At 42.9% G+C, this 13,606-nt stretch overlaps 1 protein-coding gene across 5 annotated transcripts in view; it reads left to right on the forward strand.

Annotated features, from left to right (window-relative positions):
- grik2 (glutamate receptor, ionotropic, kainate 2) overlaps window positions 1-13,606 on the forward strand; it is a 318,702-nt gene that overhangs the window by 242,005 nt on the left and 63,091 nt on the right. For 4 of the 5 annotated variants that reach the window (XM_019354545.2, XM_005459403.4, XM_005459404.4 and 1 more), the window contains exons 13-14: window positions 411-529; window positions 10,283-10,500. In XM_019354545.2, coding sequence (XP_019210090.1) covers window positions 411-529; window positions 10,283-10,500 — 337 coding nt within the window. Of the gene's footprint in view, window positions 1-410; window positions 530-10,282; window positions 10,501-13,606 lie in introns of those variants that run through there. The other variant, XM_025911373.1, reaches the window with a different exon arrangement.

The following is a 13,606-nucleotide window of genomic DNA, read 5'->3' on the forward strand; positions in this document are numbered from 1 at the left end:
GAACCCATCGATTAAATTACAGAGGGAACTGCCTTTGATATGAGCACATCCACATGACGAGGCACTTTGGATTATCAGTGCTGCTCAAACCCACTCCCCAACCATTCTATGGTAATAAAATTGAAAAACACACAAAGGGAATTCAGATGAGAATTTTTAGGCTGTATCTTGATAACTGAGCTATTCATTAAGGAATCAAATTAACAGCAACACGATCTGCAGCATGCTAGCATAGCAATGCTTATTGATTTGGGAAGTGTCTCTGAACATTGACTAACCTTTGTGTTCTTTCCTTTGTCTCCCCAGGTAGGAAGACCACTCTTGGTCTCTTTCAGTGTATACTCTTGTGTCTTTATGCAGCTGCAGTAAAAATATGTGTGTGTGTGTATGTTCTCTGTTAATTGTCACAGGTTTAGTCCCTACGAGTGGTATAACCCCCACCCTTGCAACCCTGACTCGGATGTAGTGGAAAACAATTTCACCCTGCTTAATAGTTTCTGGTTCGGAGTTGGAGCTCTCATGCAGCAAGGTAGACGCCTCTGCCTCCCCCCTTTTTCTAGCACAAGTCCCACTTTTTGCTGGGGGTCAACCTTGCTCTTTGACCAGGCCCATGACCATGCATGGGGGCCTCTGTGCATGTAGCTAGATGCTTTACATGTAGTCCAGCAGGATGGTTTGAGAAGACTTTGAGCAATGTGATCAGTATATGACAGTGGTGCTCCTGCATGCTTTCCTTCTCCCTCCTCACATTCCTGACCTATCATATAACAGCCATCACAACAGGTAGGTATCCCCACCCAAAACATGTGAGATGGATCAGATGTCTGATTTTCTGTGAGAATGTAAACTTAATCTGTGTTTGTTTTTTTTCCTTCTGCCAAATCTTCTCAACTAATTAGCACCCCTAGATTGAGAAAATTAACAGAAATGGAAATAGAAACACTTTATGACAGCACTTTCTATCACAGCTCAGTAATAACCTGGTAACAGTAGAGTAACAAGGGGAAAACAAGAGCGTAATATTGTGGTAATTTCTAAGTTATTACCACTCAATTACCTGTGGTAGTTTTTGTGTAATAAGCAGGAAACAGAAGCTGCTTGTTTCTATTTAATAGCATATTAAGAACCAAGTAAAAACCTTTTAAAACAAACTTAAAGTTTGTTTAAAGTAATTTTTTAAAAGAACCACAATGTTAAAACAAGTGTGATGTAATTGGCAGTTCTTTGAGCAACAATTTCACAGATACAAACTGTCCTACTGAAAAAGTGCACCATTATAATGTGTTTAGAAAGCAATAAATAATCAATTCATCTTTTTACTTTTCTGCCCAAAACAACACCTCCAACCCCCTCACCTTAACTGTTGAAAACTGGTGTTCAAGTTTTGGGCAAATACATATATATGTGTATATGTGTATATATATATATATATACATATATATGCTTATTTGAAAGTATAACTAACCGCATCTAGTTCTCAATAATTCTCAATACAATAATAATCCATCCATCCTCATCCGCTTTATCCGAGGTCGGGTCGCGGGGGCAGCAGCCTAAGCAGAGAAGCCCAGACCTCCCTCTCCCCAGCCACCTCCTCCAGCTCATCCGGGGGAACACCAAGGCGTTCCCAGGCCAGCCGAGAGATATAATCTCTCCAGCGCGTCCTGGGTCTGCCCCGGGGCCTCCTCCCGGTGGGACATGCCCGGAACACCTCGCCCAGGAGGCGCCCAGGGGGCATCCTTGTCAGATGCCCGAACCACCTCAACTGGCTCCTTTCGATGTGGAGGAGTAGCGGCTCTACTCTGAGCCCCTCCCGGATGGCCGAACTTCTCACCCTATCTCTAAGGGAGAGGCCAGCCACCCTTCGGAGGAAGCTCATTTCTGCCGCTTGTATCCGCGATCTCGTTCTTTCGGTCACTACCCACAGCTCGTGGCCATAGGTGAGGGTCGGGACGTAGATCGACCGGTAAATTGAGAGCTTCGCTTTACACTCAGCTCCCTCTTCACCACGACGGACCGGTGCAGCGTCTGCATCACTGCAGCCGCAGCACCAATCCGTCTGTCGATCTCCGGCTCCCTTCTCCCATCACTCGCGAACAAGACCCCGAGATACTTAAACTCCTCCACTTGGGGCAGGAACTCATCCCCGACCCGGAGTGGGCACTCCACCCTTTTCCGGCTGAGAACCATGGCCTCAGATTTGGAGGTGCTGATCCTCATTCCTGCTGCTTCACACTCGGCTGCGAACCGTTCCGGTGCGAGCTGGAGGCCCCCACCCGATGAAGCCATCAGAACCACATCATCCGCAAAAAGCAGAGATGAGATTCTGAGGCCACCGAAGTGAAAGCCCTCCGCCACTTGGCTGCGCCTAGAAATCCTGTCCATAAAAATTATGAACAGAATCGGTGATAAAGGGCAGCCCTGGCGGAGCCCATCACCCACCGGAAACGAGTCCGACTTATTGCCGGCAATGCGAACCAAACTCTTACAATGGTTGTATAGGGATCGAATGGCCCGTAGCAGTGGGCCAGTCACCCCATACTCCCGCAACACCTCCCACAGGACACCCCGAGGGACACGGTCGAATGCCTTCTCCAAGTCCACAAAACACATGTAGACTGGTTGGGCAAACTCCCATGCACCCTCAAGTATCCTCGAGAGGATAAAGAGTTGGTCCAGTGTTCCGCGACCAGGACGAAAACCGCATTGTTCCTCCTGTATCCGAGGTTCGACTAACGGACGAACTCTCCTTTCCAGCACCCTGGCATAGACTTTCCCAGGGAGGCTGAGGAGTGTGATCCCCCTGTAGTTGGAACACACCCTCCGGTCTCCCTTCTTAAAGATGGGGACCACCACCCCGGTCTGCCAGTCCAGGGGTACTGCCCCTGATCTCCACGCAACATTGTAGAGGCGTGTCAACCAGGACAGCCCTACAACGTCCAGAGCCTTCAGGAACTCGGGGCGGACCTCATCAACACCAGGGGCTCTGCCACCTACAATAATAATGGTGGGCTTATTTCATGACGATCTTACTTTTATGCAATCTTAGTTTTTAGAACTACTCTAAGCATTATCTGCTAATCTAACGTTAGCTACTAACCTGCTGTTAGCTACTTTGTTCGTGGTGTAAGTTGACAGTACTTGACGTAAGTTAGCAGACATAGTCCTAAATATAACTTAAGGAATTAAAAAATTCAGTCCTGCAGCAGTAGCTATAATATGGGTTTTATTCCAAATGTATTGTTATAATCCACTGGTTTATGCAAGCATGGATCTACAACACAAGCCAAAAAGGAGGCAAACGGTGGCTAAAGTTAGCAGTTAGCGTCAACTTCTTCTTTGTCTTTATCCAGGACTCAAATAAAAAGCACAGTCTCCCAGTAGGCAGCAGGCTGCCACCTACTGGCAGCCAGCTCGTTGCAGGCTGTTCTATTTATGCTTATTACACAGAACCTACCACAGGTGTTTCCAGGTAATACTCACTCACTTTTCAAGTTTGTTTTAAAGGTTATTAATATATTGTTATTATTACGTGCTTGTTTCTGCATTATTACCCTACTATTACCACTTTATTACCGAGCTGTAGGTCCACATTATTAACCCCAGTTTTGTTATCCAATTACATAAATTTAAGCGTAACTTTACTCCTCTGTAATCACTTTTGGAACAATGATATTACTTGGATATTAAGTGGTTATTACTTTGGTAATTGCATATTAATAACTTAGAAAATACTACATTGTTACGCTCTTGTTTCCTCTTGTTACTCTACTATTAACACATTATTACCGAGCTGTAATAGAAAGTACTACCCACTTGGTATACAATTTTTGGGGGGCCATTATCTTATATATTTAATGACACAATGAGATATGCTGTGTTTCATATCATAAACATTTGCGTACAAAGCCTTGAAAGCATGCTATATACTGTATGTATGACTTGCAACAAAACACTGGAATGGAGCACACAGGGAAGTAGCTGCAAGATTCCAGATTGTGTTAAAGGATCAGTTTATGCAAATGACAAGAAGTAAAATAAGTTAAAGCTAGCTGCACAGCGAGATGCCTTTAATGGCATCTCGCTGTGCAGCTGGCTTTGTCCAGACTCTATCATCGCTTCCATACTAGACTACATAAAAGTCAGATGTAGCTACTGCGTCAGAAAAGTAAATCCAGTAGCGGAGTGGTTTAGAGTATATATTTATATCATTAAGGGTTGTTTGGTGCTAACTCACATTTACAAAATGTCCACTTCTCTCATGAAATACTAAGTGAGTACAATGTTTTTCACAAGTCATTATGGCTTAAACTACGTTCCCATCTCATCAGTGTGCTGTGGTCTTCCTGCAAATTAGGTATACATTAGGCCTCAAAGAGAGATAATGTTTTCCAATCAGGTTAAGTAGCAGTTCACGTCTGGCTCCAAAAACACCACAGATGAAAGTGGCCAACTGATACACAGGGGTGCACATAAGTGGTCCGCAGGTGCGCATTTGCTGTCAAAATAAAAGACGCGCACCAGATAAGAAGTTGCAATGCGCGTTTGCGTACATATAAAAGGCAGTGTTTGTCCGCTAGAGTGGGATTTTCACGGCATATTCTGCACCACATCTCTGTGCAATCATCATTTGTTTGAAGCCAGCTCACCTCCTGCAACCACTTTTCTGAGAATACGCGCTTCTTTTGTGGTTCGGACTCCTTCTGACATTTCTTTGGAGGTGGAGGAACACCAAAGTAATTGCTTAAAGGAGCTTGGTTCTTCGACATCTTTAAGAGTTCTAAACAAATGTCTGTCCTCCTCCACAAAATCTTATGTACGCAAACACGCGTTGCAACTTCTTATCTGGTGCGCGTCTTTTATTTTGACAGCGAATGCGCACCTGCGGACCACTTATGTGCACCCCTGGTTATAGAGTTCATTTGTTGTACTCACAGAACTAAAAGAATGAAACTTCTTACTATAGTAACAGTAATCATTTTGAACTTCTATTTAAATGAGTTTCTCAGTGTGAACAACATTTTTTCTTGATTACATAACACACAGCAGAGACAGAGCATTGATCTGTGCAACTAACACGCTAGGAAGTCCTTGAGGTCCTTCATACAGCCCAGACAGTTATTGTGCTGCAACAGGCTCCATCAGACTTTTTCAAGGCCTTCCCAGTGAAACTTCAGCAGGGTGAACTAAAAAAGAGAGAAAAATATTAATCACAATACCCCATCGAAGTACTTTAGCTCACATGGTGAAAACTGAGCAGCTCTACCAGGAAAACTACAGTACAGTTTTATTTATACAGCGCCAAATCACAACATCAGTCAGCCCGAGGGGCCAGAAAGTCGTCACAACATTTACTTGTTACACATTTCATCCTGTTGCAGCTTTATTCCTCTAACTAATCTAAACTAATGGATTAGACTGATTTTTCACCTCAGAATTCTTTTTTACACCCCGTGATCACAAAGTGAAAAAAATGGTTGCGCATAACTCTTAAGAAATTATAAAAAGTTGAAAAAACTATTTTACTGAGGCTTGGCTTTCGCTTGGCAGCTCTATCGTACACGTGTGATTTGTGTAGAGTTGCACAAATAGTTGTCCTTCTGGAAGGTTCTCATCTTGCCACAGATCAATCCTGGAGCTCTGTCACAGTGACCATCACATTCTTGGTCACCCTAATCACTCAGATTGTCCAGGTGGACAGCTCTAGGAACTTATTCCATTTACAGATAATGGAGGCCACTCTGCTCATTGGGACAGTGATGCTGCAGAAATCTTTCTATACCCTTCCCCACATCTGTGCCTCTAAGTAACCATGTCTGAGAGGTCTACAGGCAGTTCCTTGGACTTCATGGCTTACTTTGTGCTCTGACGTACATAGTTGTAGAAACATCTGACAGATGGTCACTGGAAACAGAATGCAGCTGAGCTCAATTTCGAGTGTCATGCAAAAGGTGTGAAAAGTTTTATACATGTTACATTTTTGTTTTCTTTTTTCTAAATGAGTGTGAAATATTTTTAAGAAAACTTTTTTTCACTTTGTCATTATGGAGTATTGTGATTTGAATTTTGAGGTGAATAATTAATTTAATCAATTTTGGAAAAATTAACATGAAGCAAATATGGATCAGGTGAAGCGCTGTGAATACTTTTCAGATGAACTGTACAGGTCTCAGAACATGGGCAAGGCAAAACTATCTGCATCACTAAATCACTCCGGAATGTAATGGCTTGGCATTCATATCGCATGTGTTTCTCATAGGTACTGGGTTGCTATGACTTACTTATTGACCATGCTTACTAATATCTCCAGATTAGCTTGTAACGCAGATCCATAAGTATTCCAGTTACTTTGAATAAATAAATAAAATTGCAGATTTTTTCATAACTTTACCCCAACAAAACAAATGAAAATATCTGATAAGCATTCAGCATACGTTTGTAGCATCTGAAAAAGAGTTTAGTAAATGTCATGTATTGTAGCATGAATTGTAGTTTAGTGTTCACTAAAAAGGATGATGATGATGGAGAGACATCATGTTGAGAAGATGTGGAGCCAGAAGACTGTGCGACTAGTCTCGACAAACACACAGTAGCTACATAACAGTATGCTGGTCTACACTGTAGAGAGGCTCCCCTGCCGGGCGGCTTGCCTAACCCCCCAGAAAACTGTGGGACGTGCTGTTTGGTCATGACGTTACCTTGGGTACATGACAGTCAGCCCCAACCAGGCTCTGTTTGGACTGAAGGTCGCCCATTGTTTTCTGTTCTGGTGCAAAAGTATAAAAAGTCCAAACCTGGTAATACCTTCATCTGATTGCTGGTCATGGGTCCCACACAGAACAAACATTGTATTGTTACCAGCACTGATGAATGTGTGTTTGTTCTCATTCATGTTGAGTTGTGGTTTTTAAAATGGACAAAATGGGTGGCTGTTGGCCCTACTGGGTGACTTTATTGCCATGGTTGAATATACCTAATAATATACTGCTTTCAAATCACAAATCACTTTTTATACCATTTCAAACTTTAGCTAAAGATTGCATGCCAACATAACGATATTTTAGGAACATTTTACAATTACTGTATTTTCTCAGGAATTACATTTCTTTTTTCAGAACATATTTGTTGTATATTTCTTGTATTCCCGCTATTGTCGCTTCTTTTAATAGATAGGGAGGACTTCTCACATTATTAATTAACTCCATAAAAATGTGTATTAACATAAACCGTATTTCCTGCACCTTACAGACAGTAGTGGTTTTAAATTCTACCAAACCAGCGAGTGCAAATGAAAGTCTCCAACTAACACTATCGTTAAAGATTAAAAAAAAAAAAAACTGATAATGTGATAATTAAGCATTTAACCAATACAATCCTGTCTTTCTCCTTATGTCCAAATAGTTTTTTCTAGCTTTGTGTTACATCATAATGTATGTTTCTATGCAATGTCACTGAAAATGTGCTTTAGTTGTGGAGGCACTGGACTAGGAAAGAACGTTGGTAGGCATGAACCACCTCGTGCACACTGCATTGCAAAATCCATAAAACCAGGTTCAAGCTGCAGCTGGCTGCCATGTCTTTCACTGCATACTCCCTCTCTACTAGACAGCTCACTCAGGGACTATGAGAAAGAAAGACAGCTTGATGAGAAGTTAGTATGAGGATCGAGGCTCTCACAGAGGGAGTGGCACACAGAGTTCTTAAATTTCTATCTCTCTGACTCTAAGAGCTTTCTCTCTGAGTGAATGTGAAAAATCCCAGATTTGCTTAAGCCATTTAAATAAAATAGTCCTGCTATAACTCAGACCCACCTTCCTCATTTGGGCAACAAACCTCCCTCCCTCACTCCCACTCTACCCCCACATATACATTCATTCATCCTCTGCATTCATTCTGGATAATACTTAATAAAAAGACCCTGCCATGACTTTAAGTGGTGTATATAGTGTGTTATAGTGTCAAAAGTGGCGTAGGAGTAGAAGAAGAAAGAAAATAAACCAGAAACATGTTAGAGCCGAGTCGGTGCAAACTTTTCAGCAGCTAAGCTAAGCATGAGCTATACTTTGTAAAAATGGCCACAATCAGTGGAATCACAGTGATGTAAATCCACTGAGATTTTTATTCAATTCAGTTTTATTTATATAGCACCAAATCACCACAGTAGTTGCCTGAAGGCATAGTTTTTATGCAGAGTTTATCTTTTGGAAAAGCTGACATGTAATTTCACTTTGGTAATTAGTTGCAAATCTGAAAGGTCGATGAATTAAGAGAGCATTCAGTGTCTGTAAATCTCTGTTACACGCACTCTCTGAAATCAAAATAGCTTTTTGGACCATTTTTACCTTTATTCATTTACGGTACTGCCGTTGCACTCTTCACAGGGGATATGTATTTATACCTTATCAAGAACCTTCTTGAACCTTTTGTTAGAATATTGCACCACAGTGTTGCATCTATCCATTTTGTAGCACTGTGTGCATGTCATGGGAGCAGCAGCCATTTTTATGTTCACTGCTCAGCCCTTTTACACAGCAGCGTGAGCCAAAAATGACGTTACATATGCTACCATTTTCCACCTTTTTGGTGTCACTTCATGCACGTTGTATTTTTGTAACCTTTGTGTGTTGCGCCACTGCCACTGCAGCCGGGTCAAAAACACAGGTGTACAATTGTATGTATGTATTTTTTTAATGACATATCGGTACAAAAGTTCAGAGATTTACAGATTATACAGAGGGAGATCCCCAAAAGTTGATTTTGTTCATCTGGATGTAGTGTTTTCAGTGAGATGAAACGTTTCTCCCACTGAAAACGCTACATCCAGATGAACAGAATCAACTCTTGAGGATTTACTTAGCTATATGATTGAGCATGCATCAAGACGATACAGAGGGAGATGTTGCAACCGTGTGATAACATAAGACTTCTCGTATCGTATGGCCCCTTCACAGCAGCTGTAGCATAAATTGCATAGCCAACAAACAGTGGGCGTGATGTTTCTTCAGAGACATAGCAAGGCTTCTAACTTGGAGTAGTTAGACAGCAGGCCCACTGCATAGCTCAGATTCAGTTATTTACTGCCGAATAATCCAGAACCATGTGGACACAGTAAGAGTATCTTCATTAAAATCTGACAGTAACTAATGTTTTGTATTCTACTTCATCATACATGTCAGCTGTTACAGATTTTGGATTTATGAAATGAAATGTGTCTGAATGAAATCCTGTATTATACCCAAACCTTAATTTTCAGGATGACACATCAGCAGAGTTTACAGAGTTTAGGAGATTACTTGCCCCTTCATTTTTGACTCACAAAGTCACATTGCTCTTGGTAGATTGATTAAATGAACTAGCTGCTTCTGCTTGTTCATAAATGTATACATTTTAAATTTGCTCCATTTATATTTGGCCCAGTCTGTGTTTGAGAGTCCGTCCCACATGATATGTGGGGTTTGTGTGGTCCACCAGTGGTGCCACAGTCTCCAACCACTGTTTTCCCTAGTGTACTTGCACTCCCTTTCTCCAGCCACCACCTTCAGGTCATCTATGAGTTAACAGTGTTATCCTCTGCACCTCCATAATGCCAGTATATAAGACAGAATGTATTCAGAATGCTTTTCATTTACCTTAAAAAAATAAGGAATCAGTAAATCGTTGACATTTAAGAGCCAAAATAACATTTTATTAATTCATTATTTTTACTGTTTTGGAACATCTGGAACATTTACCTTTTTGACACATTGTTACCTTGTGGTCCAATCCAATTTTATGAAACCCTGTTATAGCAGTGCTCTGTCAGAGATGGGTAGTATGAGTAAAGAGTTTTGGTTTTTCTAAGGCATTAATTACTACTACTACAATTAAGAATGATTAATTTGATTGTTTTAACTAGGTTAGTTCCAAAATTAAATCAGAATCAGAATCAGAATACTTTACTGATCCCTAGGGGAAATTATTTTATTTTTTTTGAGTGAAAGATAATAAACGGATGAAAATACAAGTCAGAAAAAAAAGAATATGTAAGAAAACAGAGCTAAACTAAGAGAAAAGCAGGAGCGACTGTAACAGGCTGCATGCTGGTTGGCGCATGCGCACTTTGAGAGAACACATAAGGGAAATATTCAACCATGTGTCTGCCCACTCTGTCCAATCTTTGTGTTTGTGTCTGAGTGTGTGATCCAGGCAGCAGATGCAGAGACCTGGCCCAGTCTGGGTGCTGCCCACTCACAAGCCTAATCTTGTATTCAGCCTCACCTGCTCCTCTGCTCCTTCCATTCAGGATCTGAGCTCATGCCGAAAGCCCTCTCCACCAGAATTGTAGGAGGAATCTGGTGGTTTTTCACACTCATCATTATCTCCTCCTACACGGCAAACCTAGCAGCCTTCCTAACTGTGGAGAGGATGGAGTCGCCTATCGACTCTGCTGATGATCTGGCCAAGCAGACAAAGATAGAATATGGAGTGGTAGAGGACGGCGCAACCATGACCTTCTTCAAGGTTAGTTACACTTTGACATTATCAATCCAGAGTTTTCTCATGAAAGATTACATATGGGAAAAAGGTTGTGTTGGTAGCAGTACAAACAAATCTGACTTTATGCTGGGGTCCTAAACTTAATTATATAGGAAGTAAAAAAATAACTTACATTTACATGGACTGATTCTAATATGGCACTTTTCTGGATTTCTACACTTTTCTTCTCCCAGAGCACTCAAAGCACTGTTTACAACATGCCTCATTCACCCATACATACAAACTTAATTTCTATGTAAAAATGCTTTCTATCTAACATTCACACACTCGTACTCCAGTGGATGCATTGGAGAGCAACTTGGGAGTTATTATATTGTCCAAGGATGTTTGGCATGGCGATGGAGCAGCCAGGAATCAAACCACCAACATTCTTATTTGTTGAGGATCTGCTCTACCTTCTGAGTTACTGAGTAATGTAACGTATTCCGTTACAGTACTCAATGAGAGTAACATATTCTGAATACTTTGGATTATTTAATATATTATCATGCTTTATAGCTACATGAATGAACTATTGCTGTGTGATTTATAGAATAGAATAGAATAGAATAATCCTTTCATTGTCCCACAAGGGGAAATTTGGTTGTAACAGCAGCCAAAAAGACACATATACAAACAAACAGTACACAGGACACAGAACAGAAACATACACAATTTTTCTTACATATTTACATTAAGGACAATGGTTACTATAAAAAGTACTGTACAGTTATTAAATTATATAAAAATAACTACAGATAAGAGGCAAACCCAGGTTGTAGTGCGAATCGGTTGATTAACTTATTGCAGTTACAGCGCTGATGTAAACATGTTTGTTGGGAGCAGTTCTGATTGTACAGTCTGACAGCTGCAGGGAGGAAGGACCTGCGGAAACACTCCTTCATGCATCGAGGATGCAGCAGTCTGTCACTGAAGGAGCTCTGCAGTTCAGCAACATTTCCATGCATGGAGTGGGAGACTCTGTCCATCAGAGATGTTATTTTGGCCAGAGTCCTTCTGTCTCCCACCACCTGCACTGGGTCCAGGGTGCATCCCAGAACAGAGCTGGCCTTCCTGATGAGTTTATCCAACCTCTTCCTCTCAGCTGCCGATAAACTGCTGCTCCAACATACAACACTGTAAAAAATGACAGATGCCACCACAGAGTCATAGAAGGTCTTTAAAAGCGCTCCCTGTACTCCCAATGACCTCAGCCGCCTCAGCAGGTAGAGTCTGCTCTGACCCTTCCTGTAAAGAGCATCAGTGTTGTGGCTCCAGTCCAGTTTATTATTCAGGTGAACACCCAGGTACCTATAAGAGTCCACTATCTCAATGTCCACTCCCTGGATGTTCACCGGTGTCAGTGTGGTGGGTCTGCGTCTCCGGAAGTCCACCACCAACTCCTTGGTTTTCCCGGCGTTGATCAGCAGGTGGATCTGCTGACACCAGTCCACGAAGTCCAGAGTCCACTGTCTGTACTCTGAGTCGTCCTCACCTGTGATGAGGCCGACTATGGCAGAGTCGTCAGAAAACTTCTGCAGGTGGCAGCGTGGGGAGTTGATGGAGAAGTCTGCAGTGTAGAGGGTGAAGAGGAACGGTGCCAGCACAGTTCCCTGTGGGGCCCCCGTACTGCAGACCAGTGTATCAGAGACACAGCCCTGTGACCTCACATACTGTGGACGTTCTGTGAGGTAGTCCAGTATCCACTGGGACATGTGGTGGTCCACTCCCGATAGCTCCAGCTTGTCTCTCAGAAGTCGTGGCTGGATGGTGTTGAAAGCACTGGAGAAATCAAAGAACATGATCCTCACAGTGCTTCCAGGCTTCTCCAGGTGAGTCCGAGCTCGGTGCAGGAGGTAGATGATGGCGTCCTCCACCCCGATGCCAGGCTGGTAAGCAAACTGCAGCGGATCCAATGAAGACCTCACCAGGGGGCGCAGATGGTTTAGAACCAACCTCTCGAGGGTCTTCATCAGATGCGATGTCAGGGCTACCGACCTGTAGCTGCTGAGGTCCTTGGGATGGGAGGTCTTTGGTACCGGTACCACACAGGAGGTCTTCCACAGCTGTGGTACTTTCCCCAGTGACAGGCTCAGGTTGAACAGATATCCTAGGATGCCACACAGTTCGTCTGCGCAGCACCTCAGGAGCCTGGAGCTGATGCCATCTGGACCTGCAGCCTTCCACACCTTGATCTTGCGAAGCTCGTTCCTCACTTGAAGTGCTGAGATAGAAAGAGTGGATTTTGGGGGAGGGGTGTGTAGGTTGGAGTCCACAGAAGCCGGGGGTGGGTGTGATGACTGGGAGCTGGGAGGTGTGAAGCTGAGAGGTGTGAAGTCCTGAGACGAAGGACAGGCAGTCCCTGAAGATGAAGGAGATTGCAGCAGGGGGGACGATGCTGGGGGAGGGGTGGGTGGTTGATCAAACCTATTAAAATATTTATTTAGGTCATTCACCCACCCCAAGTCTCCTGCAGCCTGGGGGGTTGGTTTTTGTCCTGAGATTGTCTTCAGGCTGTTCCAAACCCCTCTGATGTTGTCCTGTTGCAGCTGCTCTTCCATCTTCCTCCTGTAGTTTTCCTTTCCTTGCCTTATCTTCCATTTCAGCTTCTTCTGAACAACTCTCAGCTCCTGTTTGTCTCCAGATCTAAAGACTCTCTTCTTCTCCTTGAGGAGAGCCTTAATTTCAGGATTTATCCATGGCTTGTTGTTAGAAAAACACCGTACCTTTTTGATGGGTACGGTGTTGTCCACACAGAAGTTCATGTAATCCGTAATGCAGTCTGTGATGCTGTTGAGGTCATCCTCCAGGGGGCTGCAGAGGTTGTCCCACACAGTAGAACAGAAACAGTCCCTCAGGGCCTCTTCAGTCTCTGCCGACCATTTCCTTACTGTGCGTTTCACTACTGGTTTTCTCTGTGTACTAGAGGTTTATACACAGGCTGGAGATGAACCAGATTGTGATCTGAGCCCCGCAGGGGAGGACTTTTATGACTTTATGGCTATAGGAATTTATGACTATTACTGAAGGTTACTTGCCATACCAATACCAACTGGATTTGTAAACCTTAATATAAATGAGTAACAGTAGG

This window comes from Oreochromis niloticus, linkage group LG11 (assembly GCF_001858045.2).
Source record: "Oreochromis niloticus isolate F11D_XX linkage group LG11, O_niloticus_UMD_NMBU, whole genome shotgun sequence".
Classification (NCBI taxonomy): Eukaryota; Metazoa; Chordata; class Actinopteri; order Cichliformes; family Cichlidae; genus Oreochromis; species Oreochromis niloticus.